Source organism: Pleurodeles waltl, chromosome 11 (assembly GCF_031143425.1).
Source record: "Pleurodeles waltl isolate 20211129_DDA chromosome 11, aPleWal1.hap1.20221129, whole genome shotgun sequence".
Taxonomy (NCBI): domain Eukaryota; kingdom Metazoa; phylum Chordata; class Amphibia; order Caudata; family Salamandridae; genus Pleurodeles; species Pleurodeles waltl.
The window spans coordinates 704,772,215-704,796,234 of NC_090450.1; the positions used below are offsets into that span (position 1 = coordinate 704,772,215).

The window sequence follows — 24,020 nt, forward strand, 5'->3', positions numbered from 1 at the left end:
TTCTAGGTCGTGTCCAGGGCCTGGAAAATATATTTAGAGATTAAACAAAATACATCTGAAAGATATAAAGGCACTGAGGCAGGCCCACTGTCCTAATGTGCTCATTTCTGCCCATTATTGTAATTTCATCCAGGACTACACAGAACACACAACCTATATTATTGTTAAAATATTCTTAGGACTTGTGTAGTACTCTAATACCAAGGCATTTCAAATCGCTAGTTTGCCACTGTAATCCCAGATCAGCCAGTGCTCCGGGAATTATATAAGTCGGGGCACCCAGTGGGGACTTGTTTTAATTTATACCAGTTTTTTTAAAATAATCATCTTATTGTACGTACCAGTCAAAAAGTACAGGCAAATAGTAAAACATTAAAGCATTCGAAAGAGAATGATCACTGTCATTCCCAACCAGATTGCCATATAAGATAAATATATTATCACAGTTCTATGACCAATACATACAGTCAAATATCCCTTTTGCATTTATACCCTTACCCTCCTTCCTTATAGTGCCTAGGGTCCATTAACAGTACCATAGTTGGTCACCTCCCTTCATCAGCCGAGTTTACCTGTGCCTCTCCCTTACCCTCCTCAAACTTAGTTACGAGTGCTACCCAAATCTGCAGGTCTTCTGCTACCCTGTCAGCTTGCCTGCATCATCTGAGGTGGACTTCCTCAGCTACGTCCCTCTTCCAGCCAACCTCACTCTGACCCGTTTGTCCCATCCAAGTAATTGCGACTCTTCGTTTTGCCAGCAGAAGAAGTAACTTGATAAATGTAAACTGTCTTCTTGCCTTTGCGTAGTTTAATATCTCCTAATAGGCAAAACCGTGACAAAAACGTCTGCCAAGTGCTGCACTATAGTTCCCCAAAATGCACAAAGTTGAATCGTGCATTCCAGGACACCGTTCAAACTAGTGAGCATATCCTATGCCATCATGTCTCCTCTAAACGTGTCCCCAGTTCCTCCTCTAATGCGGTTTTGGCTGGAAACTGAGTTCTAGGCCTATCCGTTAACATGACTTTATATAGGTGCAAGACCAGATGTTGTGCCTTGCCCCACTCCCCGCAGTTCCTGTAGTGCCCAGAACATATGTGAGGAAAACGGGGCAGCAGGGTAAGTGAGCCACAGCTCATGAACTATGTTGGCTATACTGGTGTGTTATAAGAACTGCCCACCCCCCACCACATTAGCCTTTTGTGCTGCTTTGAAAGTGATGAATTCCTTGTTGGGGTAGAGATCTCGCAGGTACTTGCATCCTCCCTCTCACTACGCTGTAATGTCTACTGAGTTAGGCAGATTCTGGAAAGCAGACAAATCCCAGAAGTTAAACTCCCTGCGAAAGGAGCCCTCCTCAACACCACCTTCTCAGCTTGCTCCCACAGAGACGCAGTGTGTTTCATCAGATATGGGAGCCTATCAAAATCCCACCCACCAGAGTGTAGCAACTGTGGTAGGGTAGTGGTCGCGGTCTCATCTGCCATTGGAGCCACCTCCCAAGCCTCCCCCTCTGTGAGCCAAAGAGCTGCATGCTGCAGTTGTGAAGCAAGGTAATACTGCTCCATATTTGGTACCGCAAGCCAGCCCTCGGTTGTAGGCAAGTATAAATGTTCTTGAGCTACTTTGCTCCAACGACACGCCCAGATAAGTGTGGTGAGTCATAAGTTCAGATGCCCAAAGGTCGATGGGGTAGGGTGTCGAACGAATGCTGTATAGTGTAAAGGCATTTTGTTAGGAAGGCCATCTTTGCCACAGCCACTCATCCCATCAGTGACGGTGGACTGTGTTCCAGAATTGTATCAATGTTTTCAGCTCTTCTACAATTCTGTCAATGTTGTATTGCTTCAGTTGAAGCTCAGTAGAAGCCACCATGATTATCAGATGCCTACATTTGAAAGTTTCTCACCGCAGAGGGAGGGGCGGCATAGAGGCAGGCCCCTGCTCGGCCAACCTCCCCAAAGGGAACACAATTGATTTGCGTTGGTTAATGCTCAACCCATAAGGTCCCCAAAGGGGTCTAAATACTACAATAGCAATGGGAGGGACTTTCTTGGAGACCTGAGGTAGAACAGAGTGTCATCAGCATAGAGTGCCTCTAAATGCAACACATCGCCAACTCGAATGCCCGAGTTTGTCATCCCCTGTTTAATTTGTATCGCTCGAGGTTCCAGGGCAGTCACAAATAATAAGGGCGAGAGCGGACAGTCCTGTCGTGCTCCCAACTCACCTTCCACAGACCCGAACACTGTCGACCTACTTTGACTCATGCAGTCGGAGCAATATATCACAAGCGTACCCAGGATCTAAACTGAGGCCCTAACCCCATTGCATCTAGCACACTCATTAAGCAGGGCCAGTCCACTGTATCGAAGGGTGGGTCGATGGACACCGTTTCCTCCCCGTTATCTATGACTTTGTGCATAACGTACATCACCCATCTCAGGTTCATGGTTGTGTTCCGTCCTAATATGAACCCGCACTGGTGTGAATGTATCCATTGGGAGATCACCGGCTTTAGCTGGAGGGCAAGGAGCTTACAGAGGACCTTGGTATCCATAATAATCATCGTGAGTGAACATTAAGAAGGCGGCTCCAAGGATACCTACCTCAGTTTTAAAACCATGGTAATAAACCTCTCACACAGTAAGTTCTGCAGGGAAGGCCTGATAAAATTCAACTGTAAAGCCATCGCTTTCCAGCGTTTTTCCCCCAGGTAGGCATGTTAATGCCAATCTTACCTCCTCCGGAGTAAGATCAGCGTCTAGTTCTTGAGCTGCTTTGTCCCCCACTTCTGGAATTGGCAGATTCACCAGGAAGTCAGAAATGTGCTCCGGGTCTGGGCTTTGCAGTCTATCGTTGACCCGCTTCAGGTGTTCTCTAAGTGTGTACGCATCTGTCACTTGTGAGGTCTTCAGATGTAGCATAGGGGAACAAGAGATCTCCCAGTGTAGAAGCTGCCTCCTTCCCTATGTAAAAGTTGGCAGTAGGACTTGAAAGTATAAAGTTTAAGTCTGTCTCGTACTGAGGCCACCTGTCGCTGCAGTGTAGTCTCTTTGCACCACCCCCACCCATCATCAGTGGGAAGCCTTTGTATCTCCACAAAGGCCTCCTTCTTGTGAAGGTGTTCGGTTTGTAGCGCATGGCGCACCCCAAGTGAGACCTATACATTTGCCCCTCAGCACTGCTTTCATCGTCTCCCATTCTGTAGCGCTACTCCATACAATCATTCAGTTGGCCTCACAGTAGTCTGTGAGTGTCCCTGCTACTGTTTCGCGTCCCACTCTATCTTGTAGTATTTCATATAAAAAGTGCTATCTACATGGCAACTGAGGGCCACTCCCCCACTCAATTAAGCAAGTCACTGATGCGTGGTTTAATAAGGACAAGTGTGTCATGTCCTATATCCTGGAGGCAAGATGCTCCACCATCAGAATATGATCCAGCCTGCTGAAAGTGCCATGTGTTGCTGAATATCATATGAATTCCTTCTTTGTCGGATGAGTCTCCCTCCATACGTCGCACAGTCCTGAGTGTGTTATGACCTCCCACAATTGCGCTTCATTCTCGGCTTAGTATTCTGGTGAGGGGATGTAGATCTAATTCACTATCCTTAATTCAATTGAAGTCTCCCACCCAAAACAGATTTATCGACCACTGGGGACACAACGTCTCTCAACGCGCTGTAAAACGATTCATCCGGATTTGGCCCATAGGAGTTGACAAAGAATACTTCCATCCCATCTAACTTACCATGTATCAACAGATATCGTCCCTCCACATCAGCTTCCATATATGTCGGTGCAAATGGCACACCTGGTGCTACCCATATCAGTACTCTCTGAGAGTATGAGGAGTAATTGGCATAGTACTTGTCTCCATTTTTTGCCAATTTTTTTTGCACAGGGGCCAAGATTCCTACCCGTTTTTCAGCATAATCGCTGGTAGTGTGAAATAGTTTTGTTTAGAATAATTGCATGTAAATGTACTTTGTGTAGATATCCTGAAAATAAATCATGAGCCTGGCTCTCCTGTAGCTACGTTAGACACCTCAACTCCAAACCATGAGTGATTACAGCAAAGACTTGGTCATCACAGTGGGGGTTACAGCTGGCTGGGATATGCATTAAGCTGTACCTTAGTCAGGTCCTTCAGTTGCTGCTCCATTGTGCCTTTAGATGACAGTGAAAAGTTTGCTCGTGATGGCTTGAAGAACACATTTCATTAATCGTCGGGGTCCAGATGATATGATGAGAAGATCCACTTGCAGACAATCTTACCCATTAAAGTTGCTAATTGCCATATTTTCTGCCATGGCTTTGTCTTTGTTATTTCCCCTCTGTGCAGTGCACAGTCATAAACAATCCTCTAAGAAAGCAGTCACCAAAGTAAAATGAGCATTGACAAAGCCTATAGGTCTGTCTTTAATATGCTAATGCGTGCAAACATGGGCATGTCAGATTTATAATGATGTTGCCAATACTGGGGGAAAGATAGCAAAAAAAAACAATGCATTTCAGAGATAAATAACTGAATGTTACAAACAGTGTGATACTAGTGAGTGCTTTTCAGATGTAAAATAGGTCTCAAAAATTCCAATAGAGGCACTTCCTAAAGGCATATTGATGCACCAAATAGCCAATAGCATGAGAGAGAGAGAGAGATATTCCTCTGGGCGGAGTCAAAGGCCTCTCAGTATATATACGTTTGATATCATTGTAAACATTAGGTCAAAAAAGCTGTTCTGGCAGCCAAGTACTAAACATTGGGCAGTTTCAAGGGCATTGTATTTTAGCATGGTGTGGAAGTAGGCCTCCATCATAACTGTAAGCAGCCTCTGATCAATGCATTTCATTTAGTTCCCTCCACAGTTTTCCCTGGCTGGTTCAGTAGCCCAAATGGGGAAGAGAAGTCCAAAACTTCCACGTAGACGGGTATTTGCATGAGTGCTGTATTTGTCAGACACATGGAGAAGCACTAAAGTTTGGTATTATATGCCTAAGCCAGCACTGAGCCTGCCCTTCTCCTGTATCAGCAACCCGTGATTGTTGCCTCAGGCCTGCAGTGGTTTAGGAATGACGTGCATTAACATTTTTAGTGGATGTTCACCAGGTGAAAGGGCCTTTACATTTGACCATATTTTATAGGTCTCTATTTAGGTTTAGCTTGACAGCACAGCTGTCTCTAGATGTAATGTGATCAACCTACAAAAGAGCTTTCCGTAGGAGCTATAGCTCTGTCCACGTGTTGTTAGCTGGGAGTACATGTTTGGCTGGGCAGAAGTTGCGTGATTCAACAGAAAAAAGTGCCTCCCCTCCACACAGATGTGAATATTTTGTTTATTTATTCCGCTGCCTGAACAGTATGGCTGCCTGAGCTTGAATGTTCAGGGGCACCACATGCTATTGTAATGTTGTTAAATGGTAGATATCACTGAGAGATGGACTTGGGCTCCACCCACACATTGGTTTCCCTCATTACAGGATTTGATTGGACACCATTTATGTGCTTCGACTAAAATACTGCTTGTATTGCACTTTATAGCTTGTGGCATAGCGTATGATTGATACAGTGAGACTGAGTGAGTCAGGTGGCAAGCCAGTAATTATGGCTATAGACCTGATCCGTTTATTGTGAAATATTTGGATAAAGGCACTAGGCCTGACCTATTTACTGTGAAAACCACAGTGGGACTATTCGGCCACAAGGTTATTACATCAAGGGGAAGGGGGTGGAGGGGACGCAGGGGTCCTGAGAACGTTTCAGAATTAGCATCCAAAGGGAAAGCTCATGTCGACACCGACCTCACCAATGGGACAGGTAGTTCAATGCTACACCATATCTATGGCACAATAAAAGAGCTTCTGATAGAAACCGGGACAGAGAGATGGAGGACTCAGTTGGCTACCAAGCATCTTCAGGGGGCATTGAAGAAAATGAGGAAGACCTGTGGAGAGATGGAAGAAAAGCTCAACTTGATCGAAGAGAGAACTTCGTCAATAGAAGCTGAAGTGGAGGGACTGAAGGAGCAGGCCGAATTCCAGGGAGGGCAACTTTCTGACACCATGTGGAAGCTGAAAGATTTCGAAAACTGCCAACGGTAGAACAGCTTGCTCTTCTATGGGATTAAGGAAGGGGCAGAAGGCAATGACATCCGGGCTTTTATGAGCAGACTTCTTAGAAATGCTTTTCCAGAGCGCACATCCTGGGACTGGGAATCAGAAGTACAGAGGGTACACATGTTCCCACTAATGCGGAAGAGACAAGTGCCACTGAAAGTACAAACGAGAAGCATCTAAGAGCAATTCTTGTTTTTTGGTAACTTTTCAGTTAGACAAGCTATTTTTGAAAAAGCCCGCCCTGATGCTTATAGATGCTATGTGGGTCATTTGTTTTTTTATGCGCCCTGATTTCGGCCAAGCTACAGTTAGCCATGTCATTCATCTTTCCCACATCATGCGCAGTGAGCACGATGATACCCTTTTATATTTAGAACAGAGCATTGGCAATGCCAATAGATCTTGCTTATGAATAAAAGTGCCTTTTGTGTTACTGGTGTATTTAGCCACCCAGTAAGTCATCATACCTTACTCTGTTCCTCATCTTTGCACTCATGAATCAATCCATGCTGACTCATTCTTGCATTTAGTCTCTGACACTTGTATTTTTTATTTATGTTGTGTATGCTTTTGAGTTTGTGTGAATGATGTTTGTCATGTGTGTCAGAGGGTGAATGTAAGAATGAATCACTGGATGGATGAATGGATTCATGAGTTCAAAGATGAGGGGCAGGGTGCATGTATGTTGACTTACTGGGTGGCTAAATCCATCAGTGACACAAGCCAGATCTTTTGGCATTGCCAGTGCTTGTTCTAAATATAGATGGGTATTTTCATGCTCACTGTATATGATGTGGTAAAGATGATTGGCGAGGCTAACAAGCAGAAGTAGTGGATCAGGGTGTGCTAGCACCAGTCTTGTTGGGATCTAAATAAATCATTTGGAAATCAGTTTGGTCCTGGAACCTTTCCATCAAAACCTTCTGTGGATAGCTTGTCAGGTTCATTTTGTGGCCAAAATCCTCTGACGGCAGTTAATGTTTTCCTAGATTTTGAACCATCCTTGGGTTATTGGCTGAACACTTATCCTGAGCAATAGGATCCACAAAGACACTTCAGAAGAATTCAACCCAGTCTTTTTTTCTGCAAGTTTAACTACCTTATTCATTAATGGCGACAGGCAATGTCCTAGGCAGGAAAGCTGAAGTTTGCTGGATGAGAAACCTACATCTTCATTTTCTTTCCAATGTTAGGAAATTGCAGTCTAGTGCCTAGTTGGAGAAAGCACCAAAATCACTGGTGTAAACCACTTAATTCTATTTGGTGTAGGTAAAACTAAGGGTTTTCTCTCTGATACATAAACAAGAAAATAACAGGCAGGTAGTGGGAGCAATCCTTCAGTGAGCCGCAGATTACCGACTCCTATCCACTCGATACACTCTAAAACAAGCATTTGCAAAGCAATAGGTCCCGCATTTTCTTGAGTTAAAGCTATTGGCATTGTAAATTAAAAACTGGACTTTTCTTGCCACATAAATTGATCAACCCCATCTCATAATTTTGTCATTTCGTGCCATGTTTTGGTGGTCACTGACAGCTACTAACATCAGAAATCACAAGTCCTTGAGGAGAGACGAGATGATTGCACTACCTTGAGTTGTGTAAACATCTGAACAGAAATTTGAAAATAAGGCTGGAAAATATTTTATTTTTATTTTAACAGAATGAAAAATCTTGTAAACATTCTTGCCTCGCATTTCAACAAGCAGAGCAGCCTGAGAAGATTTATGTCCCCAATAAAGGAGATAAGCTATGCCCTGTGTGCAATGTCGTGAGTGCTGGCAGGGAGGGGCCCTGGAAAGAGAGACTTCAAGATGTGATGCGAGGCTAAGCAAGTTTCACATCATTGCTTCAAGGTTTAGCTACATTCTACCAGAAAGGGCATATTGTGGATTTCGTGAGCAGTGAGCTAAAAAAACTGGGTGTTTCTTTTGTATAATAGGTTTATTTTAGGAGCCAGAGGTAAACGAGAACAGTACTGGAATAAAGCCAAAACAAATATCAATGACATGGAAGGTGATGGGAGGAACGGAATGCTGCAAAAAAACACAGGCAGCTACCAGCCTAAAACTCCCACAGTGAAATGGGAGCACCAAAGAAATGACAAAAATAGTCACAGCAATAGATAAAGAACCTTAAGTGGAATAATACAGTAGGTGGTCACTGCTCTGAAACAGGAAAAAGGAGGGAAAAAAAGGCAGAGCTCACCACTAGGGAGCAAAAGTTTTTTAAACCTACGCAATTGCTGCACTTCAACTATAACTGACTTCAATGTTTAGATTGTGAAATTGGTTGCTGTGTATAACTTGAGGCATCTAAAATCTTCCTCGATCATATTGTCAACCATTGAGGCATGGATTGTCTGAACATACGTGGTTTTCTGAGTTTAGCCCCATATTCTGTTTTTTTATTTTAAAGCACTGTAATATTTGAAGTTATGTAATACAAAATGTGCTTTAGTTGTCACGTCACTCAGCCAAACCCCCGGACACAAGGACCAGAAATATGGCTCTTTGGACGATGGAGCTTCTATTTACACTACACATCTGGCAGAGATAGATGCAACCAAGAATATCACACAAGCAAAAATCATCTACAGCATCATGTCCGCTAGTGGGTCAAATGATTGAGAGATCTGAGAAATAATGTGAGATGCCATGTGGGAAACAGAGTAAACCACGTGAGAAGAGCGCTTGAAATATTTCAGTAATTCAAGACCTGGACCACAAATGAGACAAAAAGCACTAAACGCTTAATTAGCGAGTGCACTTATACGAACGTCTGGCAGAATTTTTATAAATGTGCATTTTTATGTGAAAAATTCACACAACTATCTCCATTATTTATCACTACTAGATGGTTATCCCTGATGTAATGCTACCAATATCACACTCTTTTGAAGCCCATCTTCTGGGGTGGTGATTCTGGGGTTTGCTTACCCTGGTTTATGCAGATAAATGCCAAAATGTAGGTGCTGCCTGAAATCCTTAGAGTCTCTTCACAGAGCACCGGCACATCAGCACCTCATCAGGGACGGTGCTTTGGGTTGATCATTCTACATCCAGCACTCTAATTCATACAGTATTGAGTTAACAGGATGTAGGATTCTTTCTTCTGATTGAATATCCTTTAAAAACGTGTTTGTCTTATCAGTGGATGTAAATATCAAATGTAAAAATGTTATATTAACAATTAAACGCATTATTTGGCCCTTACAGTGATAATTAGGATGAAGTCATGAAAATGAAGTTGGTAAACTTAAACAACAGAATGCATTCTAAAGTTTCAGTCGTGGATTTTCTAGTGTGATGTGAGCAACCGCTATTCTAATGTATGTTTGTAACAGTATTATCAGTGTGATGGCCCAGTGTCTCCTTTCACTTTGCTAGATTTCCACTCCAGTCGTAGATTTATTTTGCCTTTGTCCCTGCCGCAGCGTGACAGTATTTCTGTGTATAAGTACTCTGACTTTCATGCTTGAATACCTTGAGCCTTGCACTGTAAAAGTTTTCTGTATGTTTCCTTCTGTTTTAGGGGGCTATTCTCACCACTATGTTAGCAACAAGAAACTTTTCTGGTAAGTTTCAGCAAGTGAACTCGCATCTTCGTACTTTTCCAAAATATTATTAAATAAAAATAAGCTATATTTTAATTGTGCTTTGCCTGATTATCAGTAGCATTGTGGATTTTGGCCAAACCTGTACCAATATCAGTTCATCTGTGTAGTTTTATCAGGCATGTGTCGAGGGATCCTGTACCATCTAAACCGTTTGTTGCAAATATATCCCTTTAAACAACAAATGCAGGATGTTTCACTTTTTCCTTGTGCAAGCAGTATATGATCGAAGTATAACGAATGCTTTTCTTTTTCCCCTGCTCTAACTTTTTTTGTGGCTAAGGTGATGTTATAGCTGTCCCGCACCTAATTTTCAAAGCTCCTGGGGTCCTGCAGTTCTGTTACCCTCGACAGTAGTTTCTTTTCAGGCAGCTGGAGATATCTGTGTCCATGACTGAAATTCATCACTAAGACATGGCCTGTTTAATATAACTTTTGCTGGATGCAGGATTCATACTTTAACCTACTTCGTAATTTTTCCTTTGAGTGGTTCAACTACAAAACCTCTTTAAAAGCGTTTTCGAAAAATTATGACTTTTTTGGAGATATGTAAAGAGTTAGGGAGAATGGTCAAAATGATGTAGCAAGTATCCAACTCCTTTTATTATTGAAACGTGGTTGATTTGTAACCTCCTACTCCTCTGTTAGGCAAATTGCTCTTAATAGAGAAACGGTGTGTGGAGCTGTCAGTGAGTAACCCACACGTCTAGTGGTGTTTAATGAGTTTTAGAATCAACCTGTCAAGACCCTCTACCTTGTGACATGTAAAGCCAACTAATGCTACAAACGGATTCTAAGTGGGAGACTGCCAGAGCTGCCTAAAGACAGACAAATCTTGAACAATTTATCCTGTCCTTGAGGTTAAATTTGGGCCTCTCCTGGAACAGCTGGAGATGGGGTATCTTCATTTAGGCAGATGTATCCCATGAAGGTCCAATTGGTCCAAATATGTTGCGGTTTTCGAGGATAACAACTGAATTTAAAAATAATTGCCATTAAAGCTCACAATGTATGTGTATATTTATTTTACATGGCTACTCTGAACATCTAAGGGCCTGACAAAGAGACGAGCAAACCATAAGCTTTCTGCCAGAGGAATGGCATTATATCACCCACCTTATTTACGGTTGATGGTGTAATAGCCTTTTTTTCTGTCACCACCAGGTAAACCCTGGTGTTGAGGGACACAACAAAACAAATATTGACCCAGGATGCGTGGTGTTTTGTTTTTCAGAAAAAAACTCCAGCTTTGGGAGTTTGTTTCTAAGTAACAAAAACGTTTAAAAGATTGGTGACTGCCTATCAAAACCATTGGCGATCGTTCACTAAACTTTTGGTACCTTGAGGTGAAAGCTGGTGGTTAGGATGTAAAGGGTAACACCACAAGCTGTAGTGGCAAAGGGCTCAATGTTGGCTTTAGGACATTCCTTTTGTTATCTTCTGGTGTTCTGTTGGTGGGGGTGGGGGTGGTCGTGCTGGAGGTGAGCAGTGGCTTCATTGTATAATGTTCTTTGGGTAGTTGGATTTTTTTATGTTTTAATGTTGGTGTGAGATGGGAAGAAGACTGTTTGGGTGAAGGGTCATCTATGTTATTGGATCTTCATTATGTAATGGCCATTCGGAATTTACATGAATGTTAAAGAAGGCTGGGCCATTAGTGGGAGCTAAGCACCCAAATGACTAAGGTGAATTCTGAGAGGTCGAAGTTTACACGTTCTGTACGTTTGTTTGTGGGAAGATCGAAGTTGTTCTGGATGCAACTTGGGTTCTGGTAACTACATTTGGCTGGATACAACATATGTTTTGGTAACAGCACGTGTCCTGTCAGTTCCAGATGGGACGAGGGGAGAGCTGTAGTTGTTGAAATAATATAATCTTGAAATAATTCTGCCTGCTTTTCAGCAAAGGTCTGTGAGAATTCACATAAAGCAATGTTGCTGGTGCTGTGCCCCAAAATGTCATATAGAAAATAAATTCTATTGGATCTTCAGATCATGTTGTTATCACCTGCAGCGGACTTACTACAAAGAATGCAGCAAGGGCGTCCATTACCAGGTGGCCAGTCCCATGCGTCTCCAGATTTTAAAAATATCTGCCATTTGGACACTTAAAAGACTTTGTGCCCATTCAAAGAGCTAAGGCGGCATTGATGGCTTTTTAGGAATGTGTGCCCTTGAAATGCGTTTGGCGGCCATGTAGAGCACTAGCCATACTTTTTATATGTATGTATTTAAATTCAGTGTCCAAAAAGGCTACTATTTCTTAAGCATACGAGGGCTCGCTCCCCTTTCCTGGTCTGCTGACTGTTTAATGAGGTACAAAGTTCAGTGCCAAGGAAAGGGGCCACGACAACAGAGTAAAAAAAAAACAACTGTAGGGCGATTCCGATATTAGTCCTCTAAAGTGGTCTCCCTCTTTCGCAGCACCACAACCTTCCTCAAGAGCATATTCACTGCTTTAAACATGTACCTTGATGCTCAGGGACAAGGGTATTGGTTTGTGCTTAGGTGCAGCAGGTCTGGGACATGGTAGGACCTGTGCTCGAGTATCCTTATCAAATTCTTTAAGGTGATAGCAGCTTTTGGAAACGCTTCTTCATGCCATGCCTGCTTGCCTTTTTCATCCTTTTGTGAAGGAAGAAGTAAATAGTAAGAGTTCCAGAATCACGATGAAGGTAATTGTGTTTATTGTCTACGCTGTGTGATCAAAGCACACGTACTCTTAGGCGGTAGCCTCCAGCTCTTTATCTCACTTGAGTTTCTAATCTTTTTTTTCTGCTTCCTTTGTTTCTTTTCTTTCCTTGTCTTCCCCTCCATGTCTCTACGTATATCTATGACTTCCCTTCCTTTTCACAATTTCTTTACTGTTATTTTTTCTTTACCCCTCCTTCATTCTACCCTCGTTCTTTCTTTCATTTTAATTCATGCTCCTGAACTTTGTGCCTCCATCACTTCCTCTTTTGCTTCTTTCTTTTCTCCATTCACAATCATTGCTCCCTATACTTTTTTCGCACCATCTTTCTCTGCATGTTTCTTTCCTTGTGGCTCATCTTTTTCTGCTTTCCCCTTGTTTTGCATTCATCTTTCCTTTACTATTTCATACTCCTTCCCTCCTATCTTTTTTCCCTCACCATCCTTATCTCTATCTCTGTTTTTCTTCCCCTTCTTCCTTCTTACTTTTCTCTCCATGTCTGTCTCCATCACATCTGACCATTCTCTGTTTACTTTTCTCCCCCAATCCTTTTTCAACATCCTTCTGTTCATTGTTTCTGTTTCCCCTTTCCCTTTTGCCCTCTCTCCTACTTTTGTTTCTTTTTACTTGCTCATGTGCTTCCTTTCCTTTCCCCTCCCCTGTTCACTGTCTGCGGTCCCTCATGTCCTCACGTGGTTCCTACAGTGGGCAGACAGACCACAGCTCCGGCCACCATGACGGCCGCTTCCTCCGGCAGCAGCTTGGGGTTGGTGGAACAAGGTAGATGTGTCCTGAAGGGACCTTCTCTCCGTCTTCTTACTCGGTTTGCTCCCTCTTCCTTGGACTGCAGTTCGCATGTGACCCTCCCCTCACCCACCTTCACACCACAAATGAGTGTTGATCCCGGTACTGTGGCCCGGATAATGTCCTGACCACGTAATACATTGCCACTTGCAAAGGATAGCCAAGCATCAGTCACTGGAGGAATGCTGCAAAGAATGAGGAGGCCAGGCATGGGTTGGCCAATGATCACAAGCAAATAAAGAAGTTGTGGCAAACCTTTAACAGACAGGGCCTGTATATATTGGCAGACCTTAAATAACTGGTAATGGCCCTTTTCTGGGTCCCAGTATCAACATTTTGAAAATGGTCTTTCATACGCCTCTGCAGTAGTTTATGTACTCTTAGCTCACCCAGTGCACATTTATACCTTAAGAATGTGAAGTCTCTGCCACCTCCATTGTCAAGTTTGCATTCTCTTGCGCTATTCCTGCTGCTGTGTCCTACCCTCGCCTGTGGCCCAGCCTCGTTCTTGTCTCTTTGCCTGTGGGATGAGCTGTTGGCACTGCATGGGATCTGTTAAGCCTTGCTGCATGTCCTGGGGCGCTGCCTGGTTTTCTTCGTTCATTTACTAACAGCTAGGCTCCTTGCTCCCGTTGTGTGTGTGTATTCTCTCGCTGCATGCAGTAAATGGGGTGTTCCTGCATGGCGCCAGCAAGAGGAGCCACCTTTGACAAAGCAAACACAACAAAGTATTTTATGCTTCCCTTGTTCTTCAGACATGAAATGGGGTAAATATCCTGCTCGGAAAAGCCTCTTTCTCGTGAAAGAAGCTATTTTACTCTCTTGATCTCCCACCTACCTTAAAAGTAGAACCCTCTTTACTTTTAGAAGTTTTTAAACTAAGCAGTAAAAGAAACCCTGTTCAACGCCATCTTGAGGGGCTGCTTAGTTTATTGCATGTACAAGTTAAAGTAATCTGTTCAGCAACAGTTAAAGCCCTGGGAACCCAATCACTTGAGCTCCTTCCAGTGAAATGCCTCGTATGACAACATCTCTACACTACACTACAAAGACCCATGGTACTGGTGGTGGGTGTTGGATTTACCCACTGCACATCTGATTCTCTCGTTGGAAGTGAAGGTCACTCTTTGACAGGAAGTCTCCCTTCTGCATCATAAGATTCTCACTGATAATCATGAACATAGAATAGTCCCGCCAGTGTACGAGGTCTCCAGGACACTTTATATATATATATATATATATATATATATATATATATATATATATATATATATCTTATATATATATACAGAAATCTTCCTCTGCACCACTTTCCCTCGATAGTATCCAATATACTCAGGGCAGTTCAAAGAAATGGACGGCAGAACCAGGCCAGTTAGCACAAACACTTTTATTTTGTCATTTTATCATCCAGAGTGGCAACAGTGCGAGTCTTGTGACGCGTTTCGGAAAGAGCCTTCAGCTGGCCATAGAGTTAACAGAGTGCAGAGTGTATTTATAAGGGACATGTCCTGCTCCCATCTCTACAAAAAATGCGTGACTGCAAACAGACGCTTCACAAAGTGCTCTCAAGCTGTCCGCCATTTTACCCATGTGACGGAACTCCCGAGCACAATTCATATTCTGTTCTAACTATAGATTCGTATTGAGAATTCAAATCAGTCCATATTCATAACGGTAAAGTACCAATTAAACAAAGCCTCTGTGAGAAAATGCAATATCATGAAGAATAAAACGGCTTGATGTCTCAACAGTCTTATGCATATTTCATAACTTGACAAAGTGCAACTAATACTTCTGGTCGAATTGAGCATTATCTCAAAAACGGACAACAAATAAAATTCCATACTGAAATACAAGAGGATATTTTAGATCAAATTGCAAAGCGAAGAAAAAGGGAGAACGAGTAAAATTGCATATGATGTTATCATGACATCCAGACCAGTCAAACTAGTAAAGTACTATGGGCCATATGTACGAACACATTTTCCCATAGAAACAGAATGGGCAAAACTGCTTGCTACATCTGGCCCTATATGTTATCCTCGATGACCATTTTTTATGAAGACATTTTTGGTAAATTGATCCAATATCCTGTCATGTCTGCAATCATGATCATTTATCCTGCAAAAAGTCGGCATTAATATGGGGATTTTAACTGATATTATCCAAGTGCCCATGACATTTAAGTTAATGAGATACTCTAAGCAATACGCCTCATATAGCCCCATATATCCCCCAAACTATGTACATTGCAACAACCAGGAGATCTAGACCCTGATGCAAAACCTATAAGGGGAAGAAGAAGGTTGTATACTACATGAGATCTTAACCTTGACATACAGCCCGTATGGAGAAAGGAATTCCATCTTTTAAAAAGGCACAAATAATATAGAAACTGCAAATCTGTGGATGAGAAAAACACCACCACAGACAGTCCTTCATTAGTTTCCCAAAACACATGGAATAGTAAGGTTCTATCTTTCCATCATGCATGTGTTCATGAATAGATTGGTACACATAGGGCAATCATAGTCTGACAAGTTTCCCAATGCCATATAATCTCCATACAAAACCAAAAGGGGCATGTACGATACTGTCTGTAATCAAGGTTTCCTATACATGCCTCAAAAGGTGCTAAAATTGTGCTTAGTCCAGCACACAGTTTAAGGTATCATGTGCATATCTGACATTGCACTTGCTATATATATATATATATATATATATATATATATATATATATATATATAATGGCAGAAGAAAGCGTACAATAAAATACACAGTACAATTCAAGTGGTGGTCTGCGCCTGGATTCTTTATCAATGGATCAACAGGAATAAAGACTATATATAATAATATAAACACCCAAGTGTTGAAGTGACCTGTTCGTAGCACCCTCTAAGTCTTTGACAGGCCAGGTTTAGCTGTACTTTTCTGTATAAAGCTACAGTATTGTAAATAAAATAGAAAGTGCATTGCAGCATTTAGTGTAAAAATGTGCTATATAGTGAAATAGCTGAAAACATCTGCTCTGACTGAAGAAAAATGAAGCGAAAAGTGTCTGTCAGGTCACAATTGCATTAGGTGCATTCAGCATACATTTTTGTTGCGGCCCCTGCTGACTGAATCTCAGAACACCTTCACCTAGTTTTTTCATAGGATTTTTCTTCAGAAAATTATTTTTCCAACTTCACTCAACGTCTTTTCAAGATTACAAGAAGTTACCTGTGTTTATACATTTTAGGGGATTTTTTTATCTTCATTATGCGTTCACTTTTTGTGAAGTGCTCTTCTTGTGAGGAAAAGAGACTGAATCCGATCCCCATTTACTATGTGTGGTCTGCCTTCCTGCTTCTTGTTTTTTAACGACTGTCCCTGTTGTGAAAAAATGAGAAGAAGGGCTCTTAAAGACAGAGAAGGAAATGCCAGAGGGACAAACTAGTACAGCACGGAGCAGAAGTAAAAAAAGAGGGCTTTCTCTACTGCACCAGGCTCCTCCTGTGAAAATGACATCCATAGAGGTGGATCCAGGAAGAGAAAACACCAAAAACATCACTATTATTGCTCCAGACGCTCCTGCATGTCTCGAGAGCACCGGTCAATGTCAAAACCATTGGCATAAATGTATTCATCCACGAGAACCTCTACGGTTCCATCTGCAGCTTAGGTACCAATGACCACCCCCTTGGTACCACTTCCATCGACGTCTACCCAATCAGTGTTGACGCCACCTCCTTCGACCGCTGCAGTTAGAACACCGGCAACAGGACAAGTCACACCGTCGTCACATCACCAACCTTCAACAGCAACATCTTCATGATGTCGACTGTCTAAACCAGCGCAATCCACTGTGTCATCTTCAGTGTCAAGACATTACATAGTGACACCCAGAATCTCCATGATACCTGAATCAACGGTAAGATCAATGTCAAGGCACTATGGCCTCAATCCACATGCTATCATCAGCTCATTCTGAAGCATTCACCCCCTATGGATGAACCTAGTTTACTACCCCAGACCAAAGTTTATCATTCCTGCAGAGGACCCGTTACAAGAGCCTTTACAGGTGCTGACTCTTCCACCTCTTCTAGGAATACTTTGCCATCACTCCTCCTGCGTTAGTAATGCCAGAGCCACATGTACTACATGAATTGTCTGTAGTACCAAGACTGAACAACAGCACAGAGTCCATCACCTATTCCAGACAGATGTAAACAATGGAGAACATTCTACACCTCCAGTCGCATCTAGCGGCCACCAAACTGGCTCATCATATGCCTATGTCTTTCCATTGAGATCTTCCCCAGTGGATGACATTCTGACAATCCAGGATGACTTTGTCAGACGTGCGTCAAAACTCAAGATACAAAAAGATCTTCTATATGTGACTGTGTATGTTATCATGGAAACATTGCAATTCTGATCATCTCCAAAACCAACAGGTTCCAGGCTTCACAGATCTTGCAGAAGAGAAATTCTTAACTTCAGCCACTTTAAAATTGTCGACTCTGTGTTTCCTTAAAAATGACAAACCTGCCCAATAAGGTCTAGTATTTCTGTGCCAAGAAGCAAAACCAGACTCAGCTACAGTCTCTGCAACACACAGGAAGCATCATTCAGCAACAGAGACATCGGTACCACCAGAGAAATAAAAAGATGGATGATTTGGGTAGGTAGCAAGGTGGTTCAGTGGCAATGGTCCTCAAATCGGCTATTTACTCTGCTCTTTTCTACAAGTATGACAAAGCACTATGGGAATCTCTGCTCACTTTCGCAGAGGATCCACCAAGAGATGAAAAACAAGAGTTCTATGAAGTTTTAAATTAGGTACAAATGATCTGTAACCAAGTCATAAGTGCAGCCATTGACACAGCAGACCTAGCAACGATTACCTTTGGCCTTGGCATTGCTTTTCAGTGAGCATCATCTCTTTGTCTAACATCACTGAAGCAGGATGCACAATCAAAAATACTGAACTTACCTTTTTCAGGCCATATTCTATTCAGTTCTCACGCTGACAAAGAAATAGAAAGAATGAAAAAGGTGTCTGAAACTCTTAAAGTTATAAGGTTAGAAGACAAGAAATTATTTTAATTATTTTATTATTCACAGTTCCAACATGGAGACACCAAACCACATCACAGACAGAGCACTCTATCCCTTCAGTGGTCTTTCTTCCCCCAGTTTCAGGAGCAACAAACAAACCACCAGCCTCAATACCCCCGTAGACCTACAAGTGGCCAATGACAGCAGCCACAACATTGTTACAGAGATTCCTCTCCAGTGAAATCATGGTTCCATAACAATAACAATGAGCAGATCACGCCATCTTCTACTATGTCGACTCTCCAGTGGAAAGAAGTGTATCAAAAAAACTTAAAAAATAGTGGAAATTTATTACAACCAACAAATGGGTCTTATAATTATCCAGAGCACCTACAACATCCAGTTCAAGTCCCCACTGTACACAGTTTCACAGAAACAAGCACCAAACCATTAACCTCCCTCATATGTGGGCACAAATAACAACTATACACCAAAAACAAGCAATAGAACTGGTTTCTGGGTTACAAAGTAGTTTCCATTCAAGGCCTCTAGGAAGAATTCAGACCCATTCTGTACATGAGGCAAGCCAACAAATACATACAAAGGAGAAATTCAGAATGCTAGACCTACATCAGATTTACCTGCAACTCATGAAGTGAGATTGAATGTGCTCTGTGGATCTTCAAGATGCATATTTTCACATTTCAATAGAGAAAATGCGCAGGAACTTTCTCTTCTTCCTTGTCGACTAAACTCACTACCATTAAATACAAGGTATTGCCATTCAGCCTTAAATAAGCCCCAAAAACGTTCTTGAAATGCATGGCAGTAGTCACAGCCTACCTCTGCAAAAACAGTATTTTTGTCTACCCATATTTAGATGATTGGTAGATAAAAGATCATATGCCATATCAGGTACAAAAGGATTGACTTCACAGTTGCATTATTAGACAGACTTGGTACATGTATGAATCAAGAAAAATGACCATATCTCCAGTTCATGCACTGGATTACCTAGGAGCATCTCTAAATGCCACCACGAGAAAGGTGTTTCCTTTGGTGGCCTGAGTGTGTACCATTCCTCAACAATTTCATTAGTTACTACATAGCCCAAAGCCATCAGTGAGACAGGTTTCCTCTCTCTTAGAATCCATGGCTTCTTGCATTTCCCTAATTCCAGAAGCTCGCCTCTACTTGAGACCACTACACAATGCTTGGAAACCTAATGTTCATAACTTCACTGCAATAGGGAAGACAGAATATCCTTTACTCAACAAGCTCAACAGTCCTCTTTCAGTGGTGGCTCAACAGGAAGAATCTACTCAAAGGAGTCCCATTTCATCAAGATATTCCCACTCAGACTATTTTGACAGACGCTTGTCTCAGCAGATGGGGGGCACATCTCCGCAATCTTACAATTCAGGGTCAGTGATCAAATATACCATGTCAGTGATCTCAAACTCAAAGCAGGTCACTTAGCTCAGGGCCTTCATTCTTGCTCTATCTGCAAACAGAGTTTTAGTACAACTGGACAATGCCAATATCACCATGTACTGTTTAAACAAATGGCGAGGAATAAGGTCAAAAACTCTCTTAAAAGACCAATAGATATGGCATTGATTAGTAGCAAGAAATGTATCTCTTCAATCTCTTCACCTTTCAGGTTAGAACAGATTTCTATACACTCTTTCCACAATATCACTGATACCATCAGTAATCATCAAGTTTGAACTGTCCTACTTGACCATAATCCTGAAAAGTCTGGAGTGGTCAAGGCAATGCAGAACAGATTTCTATACACTCCTTCCCCAATTCCACTGATGCCGTCAGTAATCATCAAGTTTGAATGGTCCACTTGACCATCATCCTGATAACCCTGGAGTGGCCAAGGCAATGCTGATTTCTAGAGCTATGTGGACTGTTATTCATACCCCACACAAAATTACCATTCAACTTCAATTTGTTGTCCGGAAAAGGAGGTAAGATCTTCCACCTCAATATACAGTCCTTGAATTTGGCAGTGTGGCTCCTGAGGTTCTAAAGTACGGGCACTTAAATTTACCACCAGACTGTATGACCCACTTTCATGGCAGGAAAATGTTATCCTCCTTTACTTGTTGGCTCATTCCAAGCTCCAAATGTCTTTGAATAAAGTATATCTAGCTCCAATAACAACTTATCGCAAAAGCCCAAACCAATCCCAGTAAGGAAGGACTTCTTTCAAGGACTAAAAAAGACTGAGGGCCTGATTTAGATCTTGGCAGATGGAATACTCCATCACAAACGTCCGCCGTATTACAATTTCCATAGGATATAATTGGATCATAATACGGAGGACGGGATACCCTTAAGCCAAGATCTAAATCAGACACTTACTCTTCAGTTAAAAAGGCCTGCTTGCCCTAGGGAGTTAAATTTGTTTCTCTGTAAACTCATAGCTCCTCTTTTCGAGCCATTCACAAGGCTTCATTGAAGCATATTTTGTCAAAATCAACTTTTTTAGTTGCCATTCATTCCGCAAGAAGGGTTAATAAGCCACAGGCTGTATCTGCTATTAAACCTTTACTTAATTTTCCATCACATTAGAACAGTGTCCTACCTAAGGTCATATCCGATATCACTATCAGTCATACTTTTCGTCTGTCTCCCAGTATTTTTCTCCGGTCTGCCATCTCCAGAAGAGAGATCTTTACATTCCCTGGATCTAAAAAAAGAGCCTTTAAATTTTATCTAGAAAAGACCAAAATCATCAGAAAAATAGGTTTGTCTTTTTTTGTAAATTATTGTCCATTGTGAACAGGATTAGCGTCCTCCGAACAGAGTATTTCTCTATGGATTGTAGCCTGCATTACATGTTGTTACCTGTCAGCAAACAAACCTCTACCTAATAGACACATTTCTTATTCCACAAGAGGAAAATCAGCATTCACCACTTGGGTTAGGAAATATGTAAAGCGGCAACATGGTCATCTATTCATACCTCCACTAGTCATTAATGCCTTGATGAAGTTTCTCGAGCTGATATATTGGTGGTTCAGGCTACATTGCATAATCTGTATAGCCAGCACACCAAGAGCTCCTCACAAATAAACTTCATGTCTTGATTGCAATCTGTCTTTTTTATGTTTACATTGACAACCTCGGAGTGAGGATGTGCTGGCTACTTTATTCTATGTTTGTGACTATCAGAGAGAATCCTACAATGCAGAAGAAAATGTTACCTACTTGTAATCCTGCTTTTGCATCATAGGTATTCTCACTGAAGTCATACACAGCCCTCCCTCCTCACAGGCTGTCAATTGAAACTATTCGTTCTATGAGTTACCTGCCATAGCACACTATATTCTCAATGTTCAAAGAGAACTGAAGTTCTGAGGCAAACTGCCAGTAAAGTGCATGCTGGGTAATGGAAGCTGCTACCTTAATGTTACAGTGTTTGCTGAGTGAGTGCAGGTAATGTGCCTTTGACCTTTCATGCACATTTCCCTTCTTTTTTCTTCATAATTAGAGCAGACGTTTCAAGTTATTTCACTATATAGCAAATGCTTCAACGTGGTGTATATTTTATTGACAATTCTACTGTTTTCCAGAGAAAAATACAAATAAAGCTGGCCTTTTATAGATGTGTAGATGTGCCACCGAAGTCTTTAGTATTGAGGTGTCTCCCTCAAACATCAGAAAATGTATGTGCATGTGTATGTGTATGTAATAACGTGTCCCAGGTTCTCATGCAAGCAGGACTATTCTATGTTCATGACTACAAGTAAGTAACATTGTCTTCTTCCTCATAGAACATTCTTAGTATTAAGTGATTGAAGAAAATACCTTTGTAGGCAGCAGAGTAAGTCACGAAAAATGTAGTTTGAATGGATAAATTCTCATGACGGAGAATCCTTGTTTTCTTGCTAAAATGCCATTTTTGACTCTAGCAATCGAGTCTTGTACTTATTGGGCTTTCAACCTGCAAAAACAGCTGCCGGTTCAAGATGGCAATGTGCAGCTCCTTTTTCTTCTTCTTTGATTTACAAAGATTTGAAAGTAAAAAAACATAAATACAGCAATGGTTAATTCATCTAAAAAGATAACTAGAAAAGTTTAGATCAGCAAAATATCCACTTAAAAAGAAAAGGCGCGTTTGAACATGGAAGGTCCCCTCTACACCCTAGAAAACTTGTTGGCGGAACAAACCGCCGGCTGAAAGCAGTTAAAAGAAGAGCCAGATATTAAAACATTGCAGGAATTGTTGGTGCACTTATTGCGCTGACGAGAATGGGGATTTGCACTGCCTAATACTCCTTTTTTAACTACACCTTTGACTGTAGTTATATTGTTGGTGTTTATTGTCCACAGTTTGGACTGTCTATCTTGTGTACTGAACTTATTTTGTGAAGCGAAAACTGCATTATAAACTGAATTCAGCTGGACACCCATCTTTGTCAATTAAGCTTATTCACCTCCCAAAAGTTTTGGAATTCTTGAGTCAGTGTGAGAGCAATGTTGCGTAAACCTATGAAGCATATTGTGTCAGGTGGCTATGTCTTTCATGGTTCTATCTTCACCTTCCTTACTGCCCAGTATATCCATCTCTTTTCTCTTTTTTGTCAAACCAGCTGGATATCTCTCAGCTATCTAGTGAGGCAATCATAAAGTAATAAGCTGGCTCTCTAAGAGACATTGGGCTTGCCCATACTGTGCATGGTATCAGTTGGCACAGGCAAGGGATGCAGTTGTGAATTCTGAAGTCAATGCCTTACCTCTGAGAAGCTTCACCATACCCAATGTGTGAGACTGGTCCTCGGTAGGTAAAAAAAGATGTGTTGTTCGCCATTGCTCTAGTGTGGTGAGACTGTTTCACTACAGCCTTTTAGACTTATTTATATTTTACAAACTGGCCCACTACTCAGACTGGTGAGCAGAGGCCCTGGCCTCCTCTCACTTGTCAAATGACAGCTGCCCATAATTAGAAATCACTGCCTGCCTGTCAGGCATCTTTGTATTTAAAATGCATCCACCAATATGATGGATGCACACTAATTACTTCTGAATGCAGAGCGGCCGCCTTGTTGCAGAGAGGGCTTATTCCTGTAAAGCAAAATACAAATGTTTCTGGCATGGAGAAAGTTTTGTCCCAGCATGTCACAAACAGTTGAACATTTTCAAATATATTTGAATACGAGTCCATTGTTGATGCTTTTAAAGTGGCATCTCAACAGCTTTTGAAAAAGCTGAGCCCAACATGGTTCTAGTGGGTCACTGACTTTGCAGATTTGTCCCTTTTAAAAGTAGGCCCTGATTGTAAGATAGGACATAAATTCCCTTCACTTGGTAACCAGAATTCCAGCTATGATAATTTCAAGTTCAGGATTATTGAGGGGTAGGAGTCATGTGCTGGAGCCAGCAAAGATTACATGCAGTCAGCCAGCTTGAAGGCCACGTACCCATCATAATTCAAAGTTGTCTGATAATTATCATGACTCACTGTTTTCGTGTGACAGATTTAGGCAGATCAAACTTACAGATGTTTGTGGGGGATTAAGGCCCACAAAAAGTCAAAACGTGCTGAATTTGATTAAATATCAATGTAAATGTGTATGCCTCCTTTCCAAGCTGAAAACTCAGAATAGGAGTCAGGAACCACATCTAAAAAACATCCCACCCGTTTGTGGTACACATCTCCCCTCAATCTGCACAAATTGTAACTGGGACCCACGTTTATGAAAATGTATCTTATGTGAAGTTCCTG

General features: G+C 41.7%; 1 protein-coding gene across 29 annotated transcripts in view; it reads left to right on the top strand.

The window, feature by feature from the left end:
- CAMK2B (calcium/calmodulin dependent protein kinase II beta) overlaps positions 1-24,020 on the top strand; it is a 704,764-nt gene that overhangs the window by 505,982 nt on the left and 174,762 nt on the right. For 20 of the 29 annotated variants that reach the window (XM_069214308.1, XM_069214303.1, XM_069214313.1 and 17 more), the window contains exons 12-13: positions 9,655-9,697; positions 13,133-13,207. In XM_069214308.1, the coding sequence (XP_069070409.1) occupies positions 9,655-9,697; positions 13,133-13,207 (118 nt within the window). The remainder of the gene's footprint in view (positions 1-9,654; positions 9,698-13,132; positions 13,208-24,020) is intronic. The other 9 variants (XM_069214317.1, XM_069214316.1, XM_069214315.1 and 6 more) reach the window with 1 other exon arrangement.